Here is a 21,351-nt window from a genome sequence, read left to right on the forward strand (position 1 = left end):
TTTGAAATAATGAGAGAATTATCAAAATGGGCACAGACACATGAAATAAACATGCTATTGGAAAAATGGCATTGATAAACTTATTCAACATAGGGTTGCCACAAACCTTCAAGGTGTAAAACTGTATCTGCAAAGTACAATCATCAATGCTAAGCTACAAAGTAATGGGTGAAAACATTTCAAAGATTAAAAACTAAGCAGAACAGTCTCTCTAAACATACTGAAATTCAGTTAGATATTAGTAAAAAAAAGGAAATTAGAAAGTTTTTCATACATTTTTGGAAATTAAGAAAATTCCCTTCTAAATAATCCATTTTCTTAAAGAGAAAAACATGGACATTAGAAGATATTTTAAAATGAGTTATAATAATGATATGAAATTATCAATATTGGAAGTACAAAGTTAAAGTGTGCTTGGATGGAATTTTATGACTTTAAATATATATATTAGAAAAAAATAGAAACAAAAATCAGTAACTCCAAGCACCAGCTCAAGAAACTAGAAAAAGTGAAGAGAATTAAACCCAAAGAATACAATATTCCACAGTATGTAGAATAAAATATAAATACCAGAAATCAATGAAAACATATAACAGACGTGATCATCTGTTCATCTTCAACATATTTGTGTCTTCTTGATTTCATGTGATTAGTGATTATACTGACAACCTCTATCCTCATTGTGACTGCATGTGTTACTTTAATATACTTTTTTTGTGCATGTTTACTGACCAGTTTTCTAATTACTGACCAGTTTTCTAGAGTTAAAGAAATTATCTGCCTAACTTCAATCAAGAGGGTTGACTTTCAGTGGATGGGGTAATACAGAACTTTGGGTTAGCTTGTAAAGCTGGGAATTAAAAAAGCAGCTCTATATCATGGTGAGAAATTTGAAGGTTTAATACCCTCAAAGAAACGGAGACAAAAGGGACTGTCTTGAGCTCTGAGCTAAAAACAATCCATAATGTATTTCACCACTAGCCTGCTTCACAATTCCCATGACTATGTTTTTACTATCAGAGTAATCAGAAAAATCTCCAATAAAAAAATTAATATAAAGTCATTCTGATCAGTATTTCAAGTGACTGGCAAAAGCAACAGAGAAAGGAAGAAATACTTTCCAGCCAATCTGTACAAAAATCCTACATAAATATATCTGCTGAAATTGATAAACCAACATTAAAAAACACAAAGGAATAATTCACCATGAGCCAGCATTAGTAGAATCAGAGTCACAGGAGGCTTAGATATTAGCACTATCAAGTATGTGTTTGTATATATACAGATTTGAGAATTTCTAGAAATTAAAACACAGTCACTATAATTAAACTTAACAAAAAAATCAAGTGGCATATTACACAGCTGAAGAATGATTAAGTAAACTGAAAAATAATCTTAAGCAAATTACCCAAACTGCTACTTAGTCTGAGTATTCTCAGATTTATTGCTTCTGTTACATATTTATCATTCTCAGATATCAATATATGATAAAATGAAAACTTCATTTGTTTATTAGCTATTCTAAAATATATTTTACTCAGCTTAATTACAGTTCTTATATTAAATTAACTGACCTTTGGCCCTTGGCTACATATAATGCAATGGCTCAATATTTTAATTTACATGAATTACCTTAACAAAATCTCTATCAGTCTTCTCCTTCCATTCTTCTCCAAATACAGTAGAAAAGGATCCTAAAGCTAAAAGAATAAATAGCGTATTCAGTAATATGAAATTCCTTCTTTCACTTAGTTCCTGAATAGGTAGGTTTGGAAAAACAGTAAAAATACACCTTAAGATACCTTGTTCATTAAAAATTGCTTCATAATAAATGATAGAAAGTCATGATAACTTCTCTTAAAATAGTTTTTCAAATTACAGAATTTAAAGAAAGTTTTTGTCACAATCTAAAAACACACAACTGGCTTTCATAACAGTTAGACAATAATAATTACCCTGCATTAGTTATCATTTGTAGAAGAAAAAATATTAAAAAGTCAAACTGATGCTATTACTACTAGGTTCCCAAACTTTTATAGTCTTAAATATTCATTCATTTCAAAGATAATTATATAATTTATATTTGAAATATTAATGGGCAAGGCATTCTTTAGGAATAAATCTTTGGAAAACATTCTAAGTCATATAGCTGATTTATATTTCTTGATAAAGTTGCTTTAGGAGGAAACTCAAACCATCTATTTTCAAAAGCTTCTTAATAACACACTACCCCGCCCCCGCCTCTCACAACAAAGGTTGAGGTATACAGATACATGTTACACTGTTTTTTTTTTTTTTCATCTCTATGTTGCTAACTCCCTTCCTCAGCTATGGGACTAGACAGTAACGTCATATAATACAAACTTCTAAACTGTGACACAATAGGCATCTCCCTTTAAAAACCAGGTAAGTACTTTCATCAACGATCTATAATTATCTATATTCTATAATGAAAGCTACTGGTTTTCAAATGAAGAAGAAAACTACATAGTGGCAACTGTTAACAGAAAAACTAGCTTTATGAATTTGATTCTTCAAAAAAATAAAAGCCTTCTTAATGGATGTGTTAATAACAAGGATAACATGTATCTATTTTCTGTTTAAAAGATTTACTGAATGCTTGTGGTCTTTTTACACCTTTAATTACAGACCTAATATTTACTTACTATTGTGTGTGTCAGTCACTTAGTCATCTCCTACTCTTTGAGCCCCCATGGACTGTAGCCTGCCAGGTTCCACTGTCCATGGTATTCTCCAAGCAAGAATACTGGAGTGGGTTGCCATTCCCTTCTCCAGGGGATCTTCCCGACCCAGGGATTGAAACCGGGTCTCCTGCATTACAGGCAGATTATTTACCATCTGAGCCACCAGGGAAGCCAAGTAATATTTACATACTACATAAAATAAAATTTGTAAAATACTTAGGTAAGAATAAGACTTTTCATTGAAAAAAATATTAAAAAGCATGAGGAATGGAAACAGTTTAACATTATATTGATATTAGAATCATGAGAACATGATATAAAGGGTAGATGTGACGTTTTTAATAAATTTAACTATAGTGACCTAAAGAAGAGTTTCATCAAATGTATACATCTGTAGCAGCTAAATCAGAAAAATTAAGTCCATACACTTCTAAAGAAAGACAAGATTTTGTTTGTCCTGAAGAAAACCTTACAAAGAAAAACTCCATGGAAAAAGAACACCGAATACAAATATAAGAAGGAAAAATTAAATTTTTGTCACATGGAATTTTTATTATACTTCTCCAAACACATATCATGTGTAAACATCCCACACATTCAAAAGAAGTGGCATATATATTTTCTCTCAATTAAAACTCCATGCCTAAAAAAATTCAAAACCTCTCAAGAGCCTAATGAAATATATACATAATCATACATACCCTTAATATTTTCATAATGTAAAACCACTCTTTTAAAAGTATATGGTCTTTATCATAAAGTCCCTATATACTCTGGAACTCTAAATTCTGACTATTGAAATAAAAGAAATATTCCTCAAATAGCACTTGCTAATATTAATTATTAATGATTGCTACTCTACATAACAATTTAGTCTGAGATAAATAAAAGTGCTAAAGAATGTCACACTTTAGCACATTAAAACTGGTAAACTCAGTTTATCACATATATACAAATGAAATCCAATGATTAAACAGTAAGAATTCACCAAAATTATCATTGTCTGAGAATATTTATTCTTTTTAAAAACTTCATTTTAAGATTTCTCAAAATGAACCAATTTTAAACTCCATTCTGTATTAAATGCTAAAAAATGTCTTTAAAAGATCAAGATGAAATATTAGGAAGCAAAGACAATAAAAGTGAGGTGGAAATCCACAAAAGTTAGATCTTCACAGTTACAATACAAACTGATTAATTGCTGATCTTTGTTCCTCCTCCATGTAACCAAGAATAGTTTCAGAAGTTTAAGAAACTAATTTCACCTTAGTCTAATTTCAAAATGTCTTCATATAAAATAAATACATGTCAGATTTTAAGGAACCCTATTTAGGGAATTCCCTGGCAGTCCAGTGGTTAGGACTCTGTTCTCACTGTTGAGGGCCTGGGTTCAATCCCTGGTTGGAGAACTGAGACCCCATGAACTGCGTGACACGGCCAAAAACAATAACAAGAAAAAGGGAATCCTATTTAGATAATCCCAAATAAAAGTATGCTTGAAAATTACAGAAAAATAAACTCATTTGCAAACATGCTCCCATTTAAAGATACAAACAAAAATACTCATATACCTATGAAATATTACAAGATATTTGCAGACTATTCTGTATAATTTCCTATATGATAAAATAATTTCAAAATGGATCAATACCTTAATCTAGTAATAGAATAAACTTCTGGCAAAAGAAGTTACAATGGTGTTGGGGTAGAAGGAGGATTGAGAAGCAGGAAGAAACTTTCTATCAGTAACATTCAGCTGACAGATATTTTAAAAGCAGAAACTATGAGCAGGAAAAAATTTCAAAACCTGTTTTTTAAAGTCCAATTACAGAATTATGCAATTTGGTCTGAAGAGTAATCCAGATTTGAGATAATTTCACAGAAAACAAAGAACTTGATCTATAAAAACCTACAACTAAAAAATCCTACAAGTAAAAACTATGAAATATTTGATAATCCTTATTTTGATTATTATGCAGCCAATTTTCAACTGCATTGACCTAAACTATTTAGTTAAAAATTTTAACTATACACCTGCAGAAATAGACATCAGAAAACTATTTCTTACAGGTCTAGTTTTCTCTATCAGAATTTTGTATCAAACAATTTCAAATCAACAAACCCACATTTATTCTAAGAAAAATGCAGCATTTTAATTTCAAAAGCTCTGAGGTTAAAATATCTAATCTATTCAAATACATAAGGTTAAAAAAATCCAGACATTCATTATTTTAAATGATACATTTAATGTAACAAAAGCAAATAAAGAATGCTATTATATTGACTAATAAACTAATGTTTCCCTTATATTGACTAAAAAACTAATGTTTTCCTTAAAAACATTTCAAAAAAATCTAAACACCTTTAAGAGAATGATTATATAATACATTAAGCCTAAAACTTACTGTCGTCAAACACCCCGGCATTAGCAAGTAATAATGTGATGATTTTAGGGTCTTTTTCAAGTTGCATGACATGTTTGCTTTCATTTGACAGGAGAGTGCACACATTAATAGCAAAGTCCACTTCATTTGGGAGTCCAGATAATAGTGAAAGCACCAGTTTATTATAATCATTTGGCGAATTGAAGTCCATAGATAGCCCATAACTTTGACGGAGATAATCTAACAAAGACAAAAAACAATAACACTGTTAAGTTCATCAAGGACTAGAAATCATTTTGGGTTAATATCTTCTAAATACAGGATAAGCTTGCTTTCTTTTATAAAATACAAACTGAATAGAAGTTTAGAGTCCAAGTTTTTGAACTCGTGAAAATTACACTCCTCAAAAAGTATTAAAATACAAGAAATACATATATACTCTGATATCACTGCCAAACTATTGTATCATTATTTTAATTTACCTAATCTACACTTTTTATTCTTGCATTTCAAGGAACTTTTTCTGATTTTTTTAAGTACCATAAGCCAGAAAGCCTGGTTCCTTTGAAATTTTTAACATCATGTTTCAAAACACATTGCCTACCTTCTTTACCCTATTTTGGGAAGATTACTACTTTTTCAGGTAAGATTTTTTTGACATTTAATTAAAATGTAAAGTTCATGCTTTCAGTTCTACAGTTCTAGGAGTTCTGAAAGTCTTTTAACCACAATTGCAATGGAGATAAGGGAGTATTTCTATCATTCCAAAGAAGCTTCTTAATGCTCCTTAGTAGTTGATCTGTCCCCCTCTATCCATAAACAATCATTGATCTACTTAATTTTATTTCAAAATGCCAAATAAACAGAATCACACAATACTTTTATTTTTGTGTCTGATTTATTTTCATTTAGCAAAATGCTGTTGAGGTTGATACCCATTTTAATGTATGTATCAGTAATTGGTTCTTTTTTTTTATTGCTATGTGCTGTATGTCTTTATTGTTATATTATGGCTATAACACAATTTGTTTATCCATTCCCTAGCTGAAGAACATCTGGACTGTTTCCAGTTTTTAGCACTTCTGAATACAGTAGCTGATAACATTCACATACAGGACTTAGTGCAGACGTATTTCTTCACTTCTCCTGGGTTGCTGGGTCATACAAAGTGTATGTTTAAGTTTGTAGGAAACTGTGAAAGCTTTCCCAAGTAGCTGTGACATCTTGTCTTCCCACCAGTGACGGATGCGAGTTCCTGGTGCTTGTGCGCATCCTTGTCAGCACTTGGTATTGTCGGTTTAAAATATTCTGAATATGAGCCACTTATCTAATATTTGTTTTGTAAATATTTTCTCCCAGATAGTGAGTGGTTTCCCTTTTCATTTTCTCAACAATGTCTTCAAAGAGCAGAAGGTTTAATTTTGATGGAGTCTGATTTATAAATTTTTACCTTTACAGTTCAAACTTTCGTGTTCTAACAAATCTTTTCCTAACTAAAATTTTATGTAGGAGAATTGAAACATTTTTATAACTTTGAAGATAGGGAAGAAAGGATTACAGAAAACTAATATATTATCTAATCATAATATATATTAGAAAATGTTGTATTTCTAAAATTACTGACTCTTAACTGGTGCAATTTAGGCCTTGGCAGCTATGTCCTGAGACATATACCCCTAATACATTTATCATATAAAGATCTAACTAGTGTAATGGGAAAAGGAAAGAAACAAGAGTTAGAAAACTGCTACACAAAACATTTCAGAAAAATATGGATTTGAAAAAAAATCTTTTAAGAATGTCACTAAATGGAATGCAAGTAGGAATCTATTGTCACAACATTCCACAGAAGAAAATCACGTAGGTAAGAAACTTCATTTCCCAATAGATATTTGAAGAGACCCCTCTTCAACATTAAAATGTTCCAGGAATTTCTCCATTAAGTATCACAATACAGTTATAAATGAATTGACACAGATTCTTTATAATATTTAAGGTTGAACAACAATACATTGTTCATGTCTTATAATCTTGAAAAATTAAATTTCTCATATATAATATAATATCTTGGTAAAATGTAACATAACTTCTGTGAACATAGAAATACATTTTGGTATTTATTGCACACTGGAACAGATCATGAGATGCCAAGTTTCAGCAATAGTTAAGTCTTTAGATTCCACAAAATTTTCAGGCAAATTTCCAATAGAAATAAAAATCTGGAACCCATAATTGAACATCTGTCACAGTCTTGTTGTGCTTTCAATATGATCTTGGAATTGTTATGCTTGCTACTGAAGAATAACAGATACCACCATATACTCAATTCAACACATCCTTACATGAATGACTTTGCCAAAAGACATCGCCAATTAAAATAAAACAAATTAATATGATAAATTATGAAAAGTCCTTTAACTATATAATGTTTGGTAAAGATTCCTTCCTAGGAATCTAATATAAGAGAAATGCTTACAAGGTTTTAAGAGCCTCCCTTCCCATCCCCAAGGAGGTATGTCTGAATAGGTACAATTTTATAATAGGAATAATGAGATCACAAATTTTCAATGTTGTGACACAATGTCTATACAAACACATCACTGCTGACAAATTTAACTGAATCTGAGGTAATCAGTTTAGAGGAAAGGGAGAACTGTTCCTGGAATGTTGTCTATATTACAGATATCACACAGTATATTCTTTCCATTGATATGGTAGTGACTGCTGTAGTTCAAGTATCTGTAAGAAAACAGGACATGTAAAGGAAAATCTCTGCTGGAATATTAATACAACGATAAAATCAAAATAATAAATCTTCCTGTATAAAGCTTTTCCAAATTTAAGTAACAAGAATGTAAATGGATAGTGTGCTTGGCCTCCTTTGGCCAAAATGATGGAATTGGATTAAATAATCGCTAAAACCCTTGCTAGCTCTTAAACTCTACAGTATTATTAATTTCAGTGTGTTTTTCATGTGTCAGTTTCACCTTTCAGAATTTTTCTACTAAAGATACTGTAAACAAATTAAAAAACTTTAATTTAGAAATTAATTTTTTAATTTTAAAGGGAAAGAGAAGATGAACAAAAAGTTCTTAGTAATCTACAGTACAATTCTGCAGAACTGACTATATCCAAATCAATACCAAGGAAGAAAGAATAAAGAAGAAAACCAAAAGATTAGGTCCTCATGGCAAGGAAAAATATGCACAATTATGCAAATAAATGACAAAATCACCATATTTTGATCCCGAAGTTTAATAATTCTAAAATTCAAAGCAAAATGTACCTAATATTTTTTTGGCTGCTTAAAGTCACTGGGCAAAAGGAGACAATAGCCTTATAAAATTTTCGTTCCATATTCTATCAATGTACAATATTCTACTACGACAATTATGAGTAGAATTGTAATTCATACTAAATGCCAATTTAAATTTATCATATTACCTTTCAAAGTATTGTTTTAGAATAGCTTTTTTAAATGTACGCATCTCTAGATAAATACATGTATCCAAATACATCAATCCAAACCTACAAGGAGAGTAAGGCTATATGATCAAAGATGTAGACACAAATCTTTTAAATGTTCTAACTAAAATATCCTAAGGCTTTTAATCTACCACTATGTAATTCTACTTTGGTGTTTATTTAAATACACACAAACATACACACTGACAGCTATGAAGCTTACTATATTTCCTTAATGGCATTTGAAAAGAATCATTGGTGAAGGATTTGTTTTATATATTGACAGTCATGTTGATTTTTAGAACACTGTCATAATGTTGCTATGGCTCCTTCTGGGATAACTTCAAATTCATAAGTGCTGCCCTGAAACACTACCTCTTTTCAGTATGAATTAGATATACTATAGTCTGATGTTCCCCAGTAATTTCTATTTCTAATCAGTCCCCAATCCTGATTCTGTCAAACATGCTACATATGTTATATAACTGCTCAGATTCTCCTTAAACAACAAAAGACAGGCATATGACAGCACATCAGAAAGGAGTTATTATAACACCAGATTAAGAATTCTATCATTTCTTTAAAAATTGCATAGCTCTAGCAATGACTTTCAATAGACTTCTGAAACATCAGAAGTATCTTCTTTCTTGAAGTAAATCATGTTTAAATCAGGGAAGGGGTTGGGAGGGGGTCGGGGGGAAGATCCAGAAAAACATTTCATTTTAAACTAGATCTAATATTGAAATGGGTTAGTTTGAGAAGTGTAATAGACACCAAGCTCTATTTAACCCATAAGAGTGGACAGTTCCGTCACTGCTATAATGTAGCAGTAACACAAAGTTACAGAATGGTCTTAAAGGTTACAGTACCACGTCTCATTCAGTGTAGAAACAGCCTCTATAACATCCTTGGATTAGACAATGGTCATTAGCTCTTACTAAAAATGGGAAGCATATTACCTAACAAACCACCTCATTTTATTTAATCATTAATCATCTTGCTTAAACATTAAGCAAGATCTTCTACATGATGACTTAAAATGTTCTCCTTTAACATTGGTTCCCGAGGTAATAACTTCTCATTAAAAGTAAAGGTAGATTTGGTTTGCACTCACCACTGCTACAACCCCTCCCCCAAGCCTCAGTTATACAAAATCACCAGATGAAGTCTCTTCTACTGGAGATGACAGATTCTAGGAGATTCTGTTTCCTCAGCTATTACTGACTGGGAAAGAAACAGGGTCAAATTCAACATGGAGGAAACTTGAAAATAGACAATGAAAACTTTAAATCAGTGATACTGGCACAAATGAGAGAGCTTAAACCTAAGGATTACCTAAAAGAATGGTATCAGTACCAATGAAGAATAATAAAGATCGAGATATCTGTATATTTTTATAAAGACTATCCTCTTGAAAAAGATATTATCTCCTCTTTTTCAGGCCAAATTTTGATGAATGAAGAAAAGACCTGCTTATTTCTTCAGAGCTCTCTTCCTAGTCATCACCTTCTGGAGCCACAAACACTGGAAATCGCATCAACTCTGCCTCGAGAACCTCTTCATTAGACTCTCAACTAGACTATTTCTAACTTGAGTCTTGTTCTTTTTAGCTGCAGATTCCTCTATAACCATTATAAGAATGACCTGAATGAAAAAAATCTTAAGTCCCTGGAACCATGACAGGAAAACAGTTGAAACATAGTAAGAAACATTTCTGAGAAATTCTGGTGCTGGGAATGCCATGAATTGTAGAAAATCTAGTAGATGCTATGAGTATTTTTTGGCTTCCTTAATTCTAACAAGACATTCCTCTTCTCGTTTTAGTGACAATTTAGGTTAAACTGATCTTTAATCAAATTAAAAAAAAAACAAACAAGTTTCATTTGAAAATGTATGTATATTTGTAACTCTAAAAATTCCTGCAACTAAAAGTCTTCTATGCGGGCTGTGACAAACAGGGTCCTCATACCAGTGACATGCTGATTTCCAGAAGCTGCATTAACCCAAGGCTTTCAGTATTTTCACGTGCAAAGTAAGGGACCGATTCACTTCATGGGTGACTTCTGTTCTAACTCAGAGCTGGGCGCCTCTGCCTTGCTCGCCTCCCAGCGGCATTTACCTGACACACTGTGCTGCTGGTAGTTGTAGGAAGATGGGATTGCACCAATAGGAAGCTGCGGTTTGGGGTTGCCCGCTGGTACCTCATCATCATCCTCCCCAAAGTGATGAACCTTCTCGTACTTTTCTAGGTAACTGAAACAGAAAAACAGCACAGCGGGGATTTAAAAACAGATTCTAGTTGTATGTCTTAACTCCTACCACACAGATCTGTTTTCTTTTTCTAAAGGCCGTAAATTTAAACATATTAACAGGATACCACAAACTTCTTATGTTAGTGGAATAGTCACTTCAGCAGTAATATTGGAGACAAACTCAATGTAATAGTTCTAAAAGTGCTTTTACATGCCTAGAAAAGACCATACTACTGTACAAATAAACATACAAAAGTAAAGACTATCAAAGGACAACTACATGTAGATAAATGACAGCACATTTTATTTACTGATTAAAAAATATTATACATGGTCATTGTAACAATGATGCACAAATGAGAAGAGTCCCTGGCCTCCCCATCTCACTTATCACATGTGCCTTCAGTGTATTTTTTGTGCACATTTTAACAACATATTTTAGAGATCCTGCAGGTCAATACACATAGTACTACTTTAGTCATTTTTAAAAGCTGTATAATATATGCTCTGATTGAAATATCGTAATTTTAACTAGATCTCTAGTGTTGTATTTAGCTATGTTCAGTTTTGTTTTTTGCTATTACAGGCCATATAGCAATAAGCTTAATCTCAGCACTTGTTTGAATACTTTTCTCTCCATAGACAATGGGAATGGTATGATCACTTTAAATAGGAAATACGACCAAATTCTCACTCAAAAGCGATGTGCCCAAAACATTTTTACCAATTTATAAGATTGTTTCTGTGTTTCCCACAATATCACCATCACTGGGTATGGTCAATTTTCTTAGTATTAATTAGAATTGAATATCCAAATTTATAATCTATCATTACCTACCAGTTTATAATAAGATCCCCACAAGAAAGATTTTTAAATAGGGAAGCAACTGGTCAAACCCCTGTCAAACACAATACTGTACTTAATGTAGTTGTTACTATACTTCATAAGAAGCAAGCTGAAAAATACCATAGTGAAGTTCTAGATGTGATCATGTTATAAGTCAGTCTTTCCATCATTCCTGAACCAGGCAGGTATTAAGTCCATTAGCCACTATTTTATTTTTTTTTATTTTTTTTCCTGTTTTTATTATATTCTTTTTTTTTTAATTTATTTATTTTTTCAGTGGGTTTTCTCATACATTGACATGAATCAGCAATAATTTACACGTATTCCCCATCCCGATCCCCCCTCCCCCCTCCCTCTCCACCCGATTCCTCTGGGTCTTCCCAGTGCACCAGGCCCGAGCACTTGTCTCATGCATCCCACCTGGGCTGGTGACCTGTTTCACCATAGATAGTATACATGCTGTTCTTTCACAACATCCCACCCTCACCTTCTCCCACAGAGTTCAAAAGTCTGTTCTGTACTTCTGTGTCTCTTTTTCTGTTTTGCATATAGGGTTGTCGTTACCATCTTTCTAAATTCCATATATATGTGTTAGTATGCTGTAATGTTCTTTATCTTTCTGGCTTACTTCACTCTGTACAATGGGCTCCAGTTTCATCCATCTCATTAGAACTGGTTCAAATGAATTCTTTTTAACGGCTGAGTAATATTCCATGGTGTATATGTACCACAGCTTCCTTATCCATTCATCTGCTGATGGGCATCTAGGTTGCTTCCATGTCCTGGCTATTATAAACAGTGCTGCGATGAACATTGGGGTGCACGTGTCTCTTTCAGATCTGGTTTCCTCAGTGTGTATGCCCAGAAGTGGGATTGCTGGGTCATATGGCAGTTCTATTTCCAGTTTTTTAAGAAATCTCCACACTGTTCTCCATAGCGGCTGTACTAGTTTGCATTCCCACCAACAGTGTAAGAGGGTTCCCTTTTCTCCACACCCTCTCCAGCATTTATTGCTTGTAGACTTTTGGATAGCAGCCATCCTGACTGATAGCAGCCATCCTGACTGCATTAGCCACTATTTTAAAAGCCCTTTGCTTTTATAGTTAACAGACAGCTGAGATGAGGGAGAGGGGTATCAATGATCTCAGAAGTTATTACTTTGTTTTTAGTACCAAACTGTAACTTTCAAGGTAGGATGAATGAAAGTTGTAAATTTAGGTATAAAAACTAATAGCAAGGATACTCATCACAATTCTTCATTTTTCCCTTACAGCTTTCCAAGGCACAACAATTCACATCTTGGAGACTAGAAAGGAAGTAAACTGTCCCTTTCAATTCCTTCTAAGTTCTCCATATAAGCTCAGCTTGAGCAAGGAACTCTTTCCTAACTGGTAGCTTGACAGCTAATGAACCCAACACTTTTCTCCACTGCCAGAGATAAAAAAGCAGACACATATGCCTACATATAACACTTGAGCACTGAGGACAGTACACAGCTGCATACATTTCACCCTGATCCTGGTGATGTACCCTAGCAGATAAAATTTACGGCCAAAACAAAAATATGATAAAAAGAGACAGTCTCTCTCTAGTATAGATTCATGATAGACTTATGTATGAGCCATAAATCAAACCTATCCTTTTTGAATTTCTAATGCAAAAATCATCAAATAAGAGTCTACACAAATCTGGACACAAATAGCTGCTCAAAAATCATGTGACATTTTCTGCAAATGAGAGTTTATCTACATTACATGAAATAATGCACGCAATAGCAGTGATAGAGGTATTTTACAAAGTATGTTCTTTCAGAATTGAGCTCACTGTGTAATGGTTAAAAGCAAGTTAAAGATAATTTTTCTTAACTAATTTCATTTAAATAAAATCAAAATAACAATGAAAAAGTAAAATTTTAAAATCAAAACCTTATACTAACAATATGTTTAAGATGCTCTTTATAAATCTGTTACTCATTATTAAGTGTATGTGCATGTGAAGCCACTGCAGTAGTCAGATACTACTGCAGCTCTTATGGACTGCAGCCTGGTAGGCTCCTCTGTCCATGGGATTCTCCAGGCAACAATACTGGAGTGGGTTGCCATGCCCTCCTCCAGGGGATCTTCCCGACCCAGGGACAGACCCACATCTCTTATGTCTTCTGCCATGGTAGGCAGGTTCTTTACCTGGGAATTCCATAACTGAGCCTAGCAGATTTAAAACTTGGGGAGAAAACAGCATTACTAGTAAAGAAAAACCATAAATACCTTTTCCTTTCTGGAACACTCAAAATGGAGCATAAGCAAAATGGAGTGACAGAGACACCACAAGTCCTAGCAATAAACAGTGTATGCTATGAACATAAAGCCCCTGTATCTCAGATTTTCATACAGTTTTTAAAGTATGTGACTTCTGGTCCCTTGGCTCTTCCAACTCTATTCCTCCGGAGAGATTCTCTACATAATCCCAATCTCCAGAAATTTACAGCTTAGGCAAATTGTGATAATTTTTGAAATTTTTATTTCCCTGGCTTGAGGGTCAGCACTTGTTCTCATTCATGATTAAACATTTCCAACTGAGACTCGACCTTTCATAGTTCAACTGAGGGTTTGGCATCCAGTTCTGATTCTTGTCTCTCTCAATTATTAAGCATAAAGTCCTTTTGTGGTTTTCAAAGAGCTATACTTCTAAAAACTAAATTAACAGACAAGAGAAAGCAGCTAAAATATAAAGTTACATTTCAAAATCTAGGTCTTCAGATTTAATTCTCTAACATGACCCTGAGGCTCATATACTGACAGATATACAGTGTTCACTCATTTAACTACAAATATTAGACTACACATTTCTCTTTCTTCTCCAAGTCAATTACATTGCTTTGAATAGTTGATATATTTTAATCAAACAGGTATTTACAGAGCTCCTTCAGTAATCTACCTAATACATGACATATTTAACTCAAGACTAGTAAAATACTGGAATCCAGATGGCAGTTACTCTCTCAACAGGCGACACAGAAAACAAGGTTCCTTAGTTCAACATTAGGTACAAATTCAGGTGGAGTGAATTGTATCTTCTTTTTTTCAACTTGGCCCTAGTTTATTTTGTGGTGGGTTCTATGCCATACATGACAGATTTAAAGGATGAAAGGCAGATTTAAAGGCAAATATGAACATTTAGCATAATATAGGAATATAGGAATAACATAGGAATTATTTTAAATGGCACTATTCAATTAAAAAGTTTAATATGTAGGACCAAAACAGTGGGAGGAAGACTCCTTTCAAGACAGAATCAAATAACATAGGCAGTACAGTTATGAATGCAGAAAAATGTAACCTCCTGTAGTATCTGCTAGATTAAGTACACAAAAAATTAGTTCACAGAAGATTTAAATATAATCACCAATAAGACTGACTTATTAGATACACAATGATTTTCTTTTCAAATCTCCACAAAAGCTATTAAACTAATCATATGCCAAGTCACATAGGAAACCACAATAAATTTAAATTCTGTATAAGGCACATTCTCTAACTGCAATCAATTCAAAGAAATTTAACCCTTGGAAAATTAAAAGTAACTTTATGATTTTATGCAAAAGTAGAGAAACTACTACAATAGTACCCATCAGCAGATATCAAAATTTATGGTAAAAAAAAAAAAAAAAATTCACAGTCAACATTGTTTCATCTATAGCACTACTACTATCTTCACAACACTTTCCAGATTATTTTAAAGCAATTCCCAGGTATCTCATAACTTTATTTATAAATATTTTGGTAGAATTCTTAAAAATTAAAAAAATATATGTAATGTTTATATAAAATATATATTTATATACATTTTTATATAAAACTTTTTGAAATGTTTTAGGAAAAGATGACAGTTCAAGGAATGCATATTAATCTTTCCTTAAATCCAACTGTAATGAACTTTAAAGAGTAAAAATTGATGGATACTGCATAATTTCTAACTTCGAAATCTTTCAGAAATTCTGGTTCATTAAAAGCAACTTCAAGGATTTATAAGGCTAACTTGCAAAACAATTTTTGAGAGAGTAAGACGGTCTACTGGAAAACGGAGGATATCTTAAGCCAAAACACATAAAAAGGCAAATTCAATTGGGATTTCCTTTAGCCACTAAGGATCAATAAAATGTGAGAATGTGTCTGATAATGGGATCCAGAGAATAAACAAATGTTTAAGAAAAAGTTGAGTTGAACTCAGTGGCTGTCAAAAGAAGCAAAGTCCTTTAAACTTCACCTTGAAGCTTGTCAAAATGAACCCAAAGATCCAAGGATGTGGAGCACCTACCAGAAGCACTAGCATGAAAAGACTGGTATCATCAGGTAACGGGACCTCTATTGATGTGGCATACAAGTAACTTTCAAGATCAAGCATCCCAGCACAAAAAATCAAGAATACTGACTTGCAAACCAGCAAGGTAATGAATGACATTTCTTTGCCCAGGATTACCCCTGCAAAGCGGACAATGAAAAAGTAGACTTGACAATGTAAAAGTCACCACAGTAATGTAGACAACATGCTTGAGAAATGGCTCCTTGAAGAGACAGAAAGGATGAAAACACTGGGGTGGATAAAAATGAAACAGGCACGATAAACAGGAAGTCAAACATAGGGAGGAAATAGTAGTCCTGAAGGAAAAACCAGAATACACTGAACAGAAGCATTATCACTGAGATAAGAGAAGAATTTCTTAGGTGAAAAGTGCTGAATGGGTGTATCATAAAGATTCCTGGGGTGCCAGGGTGCAAGGATCATCAGGCAAAAATTAATGAAAAGAAAAAACACTCAGACATATATTGATGATATATGCAAGCTCCAAAGATAAAGACAATTCCTAGAAATATCCAGAATGACCCTACTCCTTTGATTATTCTATTCTGTCTTATTTACACAGGAAGAGTAATCAAATGGGTTTATTCTCATAGTTAATATTAAGGGAAATATGTTCTTGGGAGTATTTCTGCAACTGTTTAACAACCAAATTAAAGTCAAGATTATTACTTTCCAAATCACAAGAGGGAAACAAAGACATTAATGTATGTAATATGCAGAGAAAAGGAGAAGAGGAAGAATATCTTGTAATGTAGCAATTATATTCTTAGTCATACACCCTAGAGAATACTGGAAACAACTCAAATATTCACAAATGATAGTATGAAGAAAAATATTGTGACATATTCATACAATGAAATACAATATGTTAGTGAAAATTATTTAACTAACACAAATCAATAAAAATAGCCAACAACAAAATGTTAAGATAAATCATTTCAGAATAACACTGATTTGACTTCATTTATATGAAGATCATAAGCAAAAAGTTAAAATATTTTTTTAGCAATAGACAAATAAGTGAAAAGAAAAGAAAAGCCAGATAATAATTATCACCCAGAAAATAAGCTAGGATTTATCCCTCAGGAGAGAAAGACAATAAAAAAACACACATATGGCTTCAAAGTATTAGCAGTTTTATTTGCTTTTGTTTTGTCTTGTTTTGCTGTGGATAAACCTGTATGCATTAAGCTTTTTTGGTATGATAAAATCTAGAAATTAAAAAAAGAATTTCAGAACATCAGAAAAAAATGAGTTATTTCAAACTTTAAAAAGAGTGATTATTCCCACTGCTACATAAAATGTTTCCAATTATGAAAAAAAAATTAGACTCTCCCTGAAAACTAATCTAGCAATATTCTGACAAAATCTCATAAAAATTGCAGTTAAAAAAAGACTATATAAATACTATAAAAACAATCTATTAATATTTATTAAATACACACACATACTCAAGATTTTATTGCAGAAATTCAAAGATAGTTCAACATCCAACATTTTGCAACATTAAACTCACCTGTAGATCAAAGAGAAAAATATTTAAACAAAGGGCACAAAAGGTTATTTAATAAAATGATGTATCCTTACTTCATTGAAAATAAATTTAATTAATGAAGAATTCCAGCATATTTCTCCCTTTGATCTCTCATATAGTCCCCCTGTTATACCAAACACAACAAATAATTTCCAGTCTACTCCTTTACCAGTACAGACTTTCTCAAAACATTGCACCTTAAAGTGATCCAGAGCTCTTGTTTCTGTAGAGGAGTACCCTTCAAAGCGGGACACACAAACTAGATACTCCAAGGGGGAGAAACACTTAATGGACCAGCTGACACTGCCAGCTCCCTCCTTTGCTCCACTCATCTAGCAGTGCAGTCCATATGTTACTCATCCTATGTGAGACAACATGAAGGGACTAACAATGGAATCCTCATTCATTCATTAACTTCTAACCACTGGAAACTTCATCATTCATTAGATTCCATGTACTAACATCTATTCCTGTCTAGGCTAAGTGGCCATTTAATTTAAAATTTATTTAAAGTTAACACTACCTAATTTAAACTCTCTCTCACAGAAAGGATAAGGACATTAATAGAACCCTTCAAAGAAACCACAGTTTGCTAGAGCAAGCAACTCTAAATAAGAAAATGGCCAACACTTCTCACATGAGCTCATCATCAACAATACTATGAAGTAAAAACAATGGCCAAGCAATCAGACAAGAAATTATCAAAAGATTTCTAAATTATCAAATATAACCTATCTGAACTGTGACTTCATGTGCCCTGATGTTGTCCTAGGGTAGTCTTATACTTTTTATGTTGCTGACAATTTGTAAGATGTTCTAAATATCCAGAATTTGAAGATTAATTTAGATTTTTCTCAACAGTATTTTTCAAGTCATTGAAACTTAAAAATTATTCAAGTTTAAATATATATTTTATTTCAAGTATATGTAGTGATAAATATTTACAAGAGTCTTTCCAAGGCCAACTTTCACATCACTGGGAAAACATTTATTTTCTTATGATAAACACAGCTGAATTAATACATGAAGAATATGGCAACAAAAGAAATACTGTTGGAAAATGACAAGAAATCACTATAAGAAGTTGAAGAAACAAGGGTTAAAGCAAATTATACTGTGTGGGAGGCTTTCTATAGAGCTGAATTCAACTACAGATGTTTCTAATATATCTGAGCTTACTGTATTTACTAGGTTCTCCTTAAAAAATAAATTCACAAGAAACTACTTTTTGGTGAGTCTTTAAGCAAAGTTGTAACAGAGACGATATACTCTCATAAGCAAATGGCTTGTATAGAAAGAAACTTTCAAATAAACACATTAATTCTACTTAAGGCCACAATGAAGAAACAGTTACTTTAATGGGAAGGGGTGAAAGAAGTTGGGGAGGGGGTGAGGGAAGATGAAAGAGAAGGTAGAAGGGAAAAAGGGAAAAGAGGTCAGGGAGAGAAGATTATAAGGGTAAGATGACACTCATCATTTACTGCTCAACTACAGGCACGATAAGGTAGCAAAAATTTGAAGTCAACAAGCACCAAAAATGACACAACATGATTTCAATGTGATCGATTATATTTTTAAAATAGGTCTCTGAAATAAGGCAAAATCTTCAAATGTACTTCATAATGAGACGTGAAGTGACAGCAAAATATTTTGTGCACAGAGGTCAAATGGTTTCTTAGTGAAGAATACTTAAAAGTGCTACCAGTCTTAAGAAGAGTTACACACTTCACTTTTCAAAAGTCCCAAATTTGCTGACTTCTCTTATCATAACATTAGGTGATGAGTAGTATTGTACCTAAACAGATGATTCAGAAAAGAAAACAAAAAGACATTTAATCTGCCCTTTAAAATAAAACTGAAAATTTGACAATGAAAAGTAATCACTTTTTTAAAAAAACCCATGTTACGGAGAAAGTTTATTTTTAAAAATCGGGGGAATGTTTTTTAAAAAGAATTTTCCATCCATCATGTGATTTTTTTTGCTGAAAATACTTTGTACAAATCTTAAAACTCTAATAAACTATACTAAAAGTCTATGTACACTTAAGTAGGAAAGACAATTTTTCCAAATTATTTAAAAATCTCCCCCAAATTCTCTGGGTTTAGGAGCCTTTATAAACTTCTTTAAAAATTTAAAGTCACAAGAATAGTACAAACAACTCCTATGTTCTCAATTCAGATACCTTAATTGTTTATACATTGCTCATTTGCCTTATCATATTCTTTTCACTCAACCCCTTTCCCTCCCACTCTCCTCCCTGCCTCAACACACACACACACACACACACACACACACACATGCAGTTTTTCCTAAACCATTTAAATTATTTCTCTTTTTTTTTCATAAGCTTGACATTTTAAATAATTGAGGGCGGTTATTGTGCAGAAAATCCTTCAACTTAAATTTGTCTGATGTTTCTTCAGGTTTGATCCCCGGGTTGGGAAGATGCCCTGGAGAAAGAAATGGCACGCCACTCCAAAATTCTTGCCTGGGAAATCTCAGACAAAGGAGCCTGGCAGGCTACATTCCATGGGGTCACAGAAGAGTCAGACATGACTCAGCAACTAAACAACCACCACAGAAGTAAATGCATAACCAAGTACATGTGGTGGTGGTGGTTTACTCGCTAATTCCTATCTGACTCCTGCGACTCCATGTACTGTAGCCTGCCAGGCTCCTCATTCCATGGGATTCTTCAGGAAAGAATACTAGAGTGGGTTGCCATTTCCTTCTCCAGGGGATCTTCCCGAACAGAAAATCAAACCCGGGCGGGTCTCCTGCATTGCCATGATGTGATGGGACCAGATGCCATGATCTTAGTTTTTTGAATGTTGAGTTTTAAGCCCATTTTTTCACTCTCCTCTTTAATTTTCATCAAGAGGCTCTTTACTTCCTCTTCATTTTCTGGCATAAGGGTGGTGTCATTTGTGTATATGGGGTTATCGATATTTCTCCTGGCGATCTTGATTCCAACTTGTGCTTCATTCAGATCGGCATTTCGCATGATGTACTCTGCACGTAAGGTAAATAAGCAGGGTGACAACATACAGCCTTGTCATATTCCTTTCCCAACTTGGAACCAGTCTGTTGTTCCATGTCCAGTTCTAACTGTTGCTTTTTGACCTGCATACAGATTTCTCAGGAGGCAGGTAAGGTGGTCTGGTATTCCCATCTCTTGAAGAATTTTCCACGGTTTGTCATGATCCACAGTCAAGGCTTTGGTGTAGTCAATAAAGCAGAAGTAGATGTTTTTCTGGAACTCTCTTGCTTTTTTGATGATCCAACAGATGTTGGCAATTTGATCTCTGGTTCCTCTGCCTTTTCTAAATCCAGCTTGAACATCTGGAAGTTCACGGTTCACGGACTGTTGAAGCCAGGTTTGGAGAATTTTGAGCATTACTTTGCAAGGTTTGAGATGAGTGCATTGTGTAGTAGTTTGAATGTTCTTTGGTATTGTCTTTCTTGGGGATTGGAGTGAAAACTGACCTTTTCCAGTCCTGTGGCCACTGCTGAGTTTTCCAAATTTGCTGGCATATTGAGTGCAGCATTTCTACAGCATCATCTCTCAGGATCTGAAATAGCTAAACTGGGATTCCATCACCTCCACTAGCTTTGTTCGTAGTGATGCTTCCTAAAACCCACTTGACTTCACATTCCAGGATATCTGGTTCTAGGTGACTGATCATAAAATACCACATTGGTTATCTGGGTCACGAAGATCTGTTTTGTAGAGTTCTTCTGGGTATTCTTGCCACCTCTTCTTAGTATCTTCTGCTTCTGTTAGGTCCATACCATTTCTGTCCT

General features: G+C 33.3%; 1 protein-coding gene across 1 annotated transcript in view; it reads right to left on the bottom strand.

Annotated features, from left to right (window-relative positions):
* Positions 1 to 21,351, bottom strand: part of ARID2 (AT-rich interaction domain 2) — a 179,446-nt gene that overhangs the window by 71,872 nt on the left and 86,223 nt on the right. The window contains exons 4-6 of the mRNA XM_043886363.1: positions 10,674 to 10,807; positions 5,111 to 5,329; positions 1,633 to 1,700 (exon numbers count right to left, since the gene is read on the bottom strand). Coding sequence (XP_043742298.1) covers positions 1,633 to 1,700; positions 5,111 to 5,329; positions 10,674 to 10,807 — 421 coding nt within the window. The remainder of the gene's footprint in view (positions 1 to 1,632; positions 1,701 to 5,110; positions 5,330 to 10,673; positions 10,808 to 21,351) is intronic.

This window comes from Cervus elaphus, chromosome 3, assembly GCF_910594005.1.
Source record: "Cervus elaphus chromosome 3, mCerEla1.1, whole genome shotgun sequence".
In the NCBI taxonomy this organism is placed as follows: domain Eukaryota; kingdom Metazoa; phylum Chordata; class Mammalia; order Artiodactyla; family Cervidae; genus Cervus; species Cervus elaphus.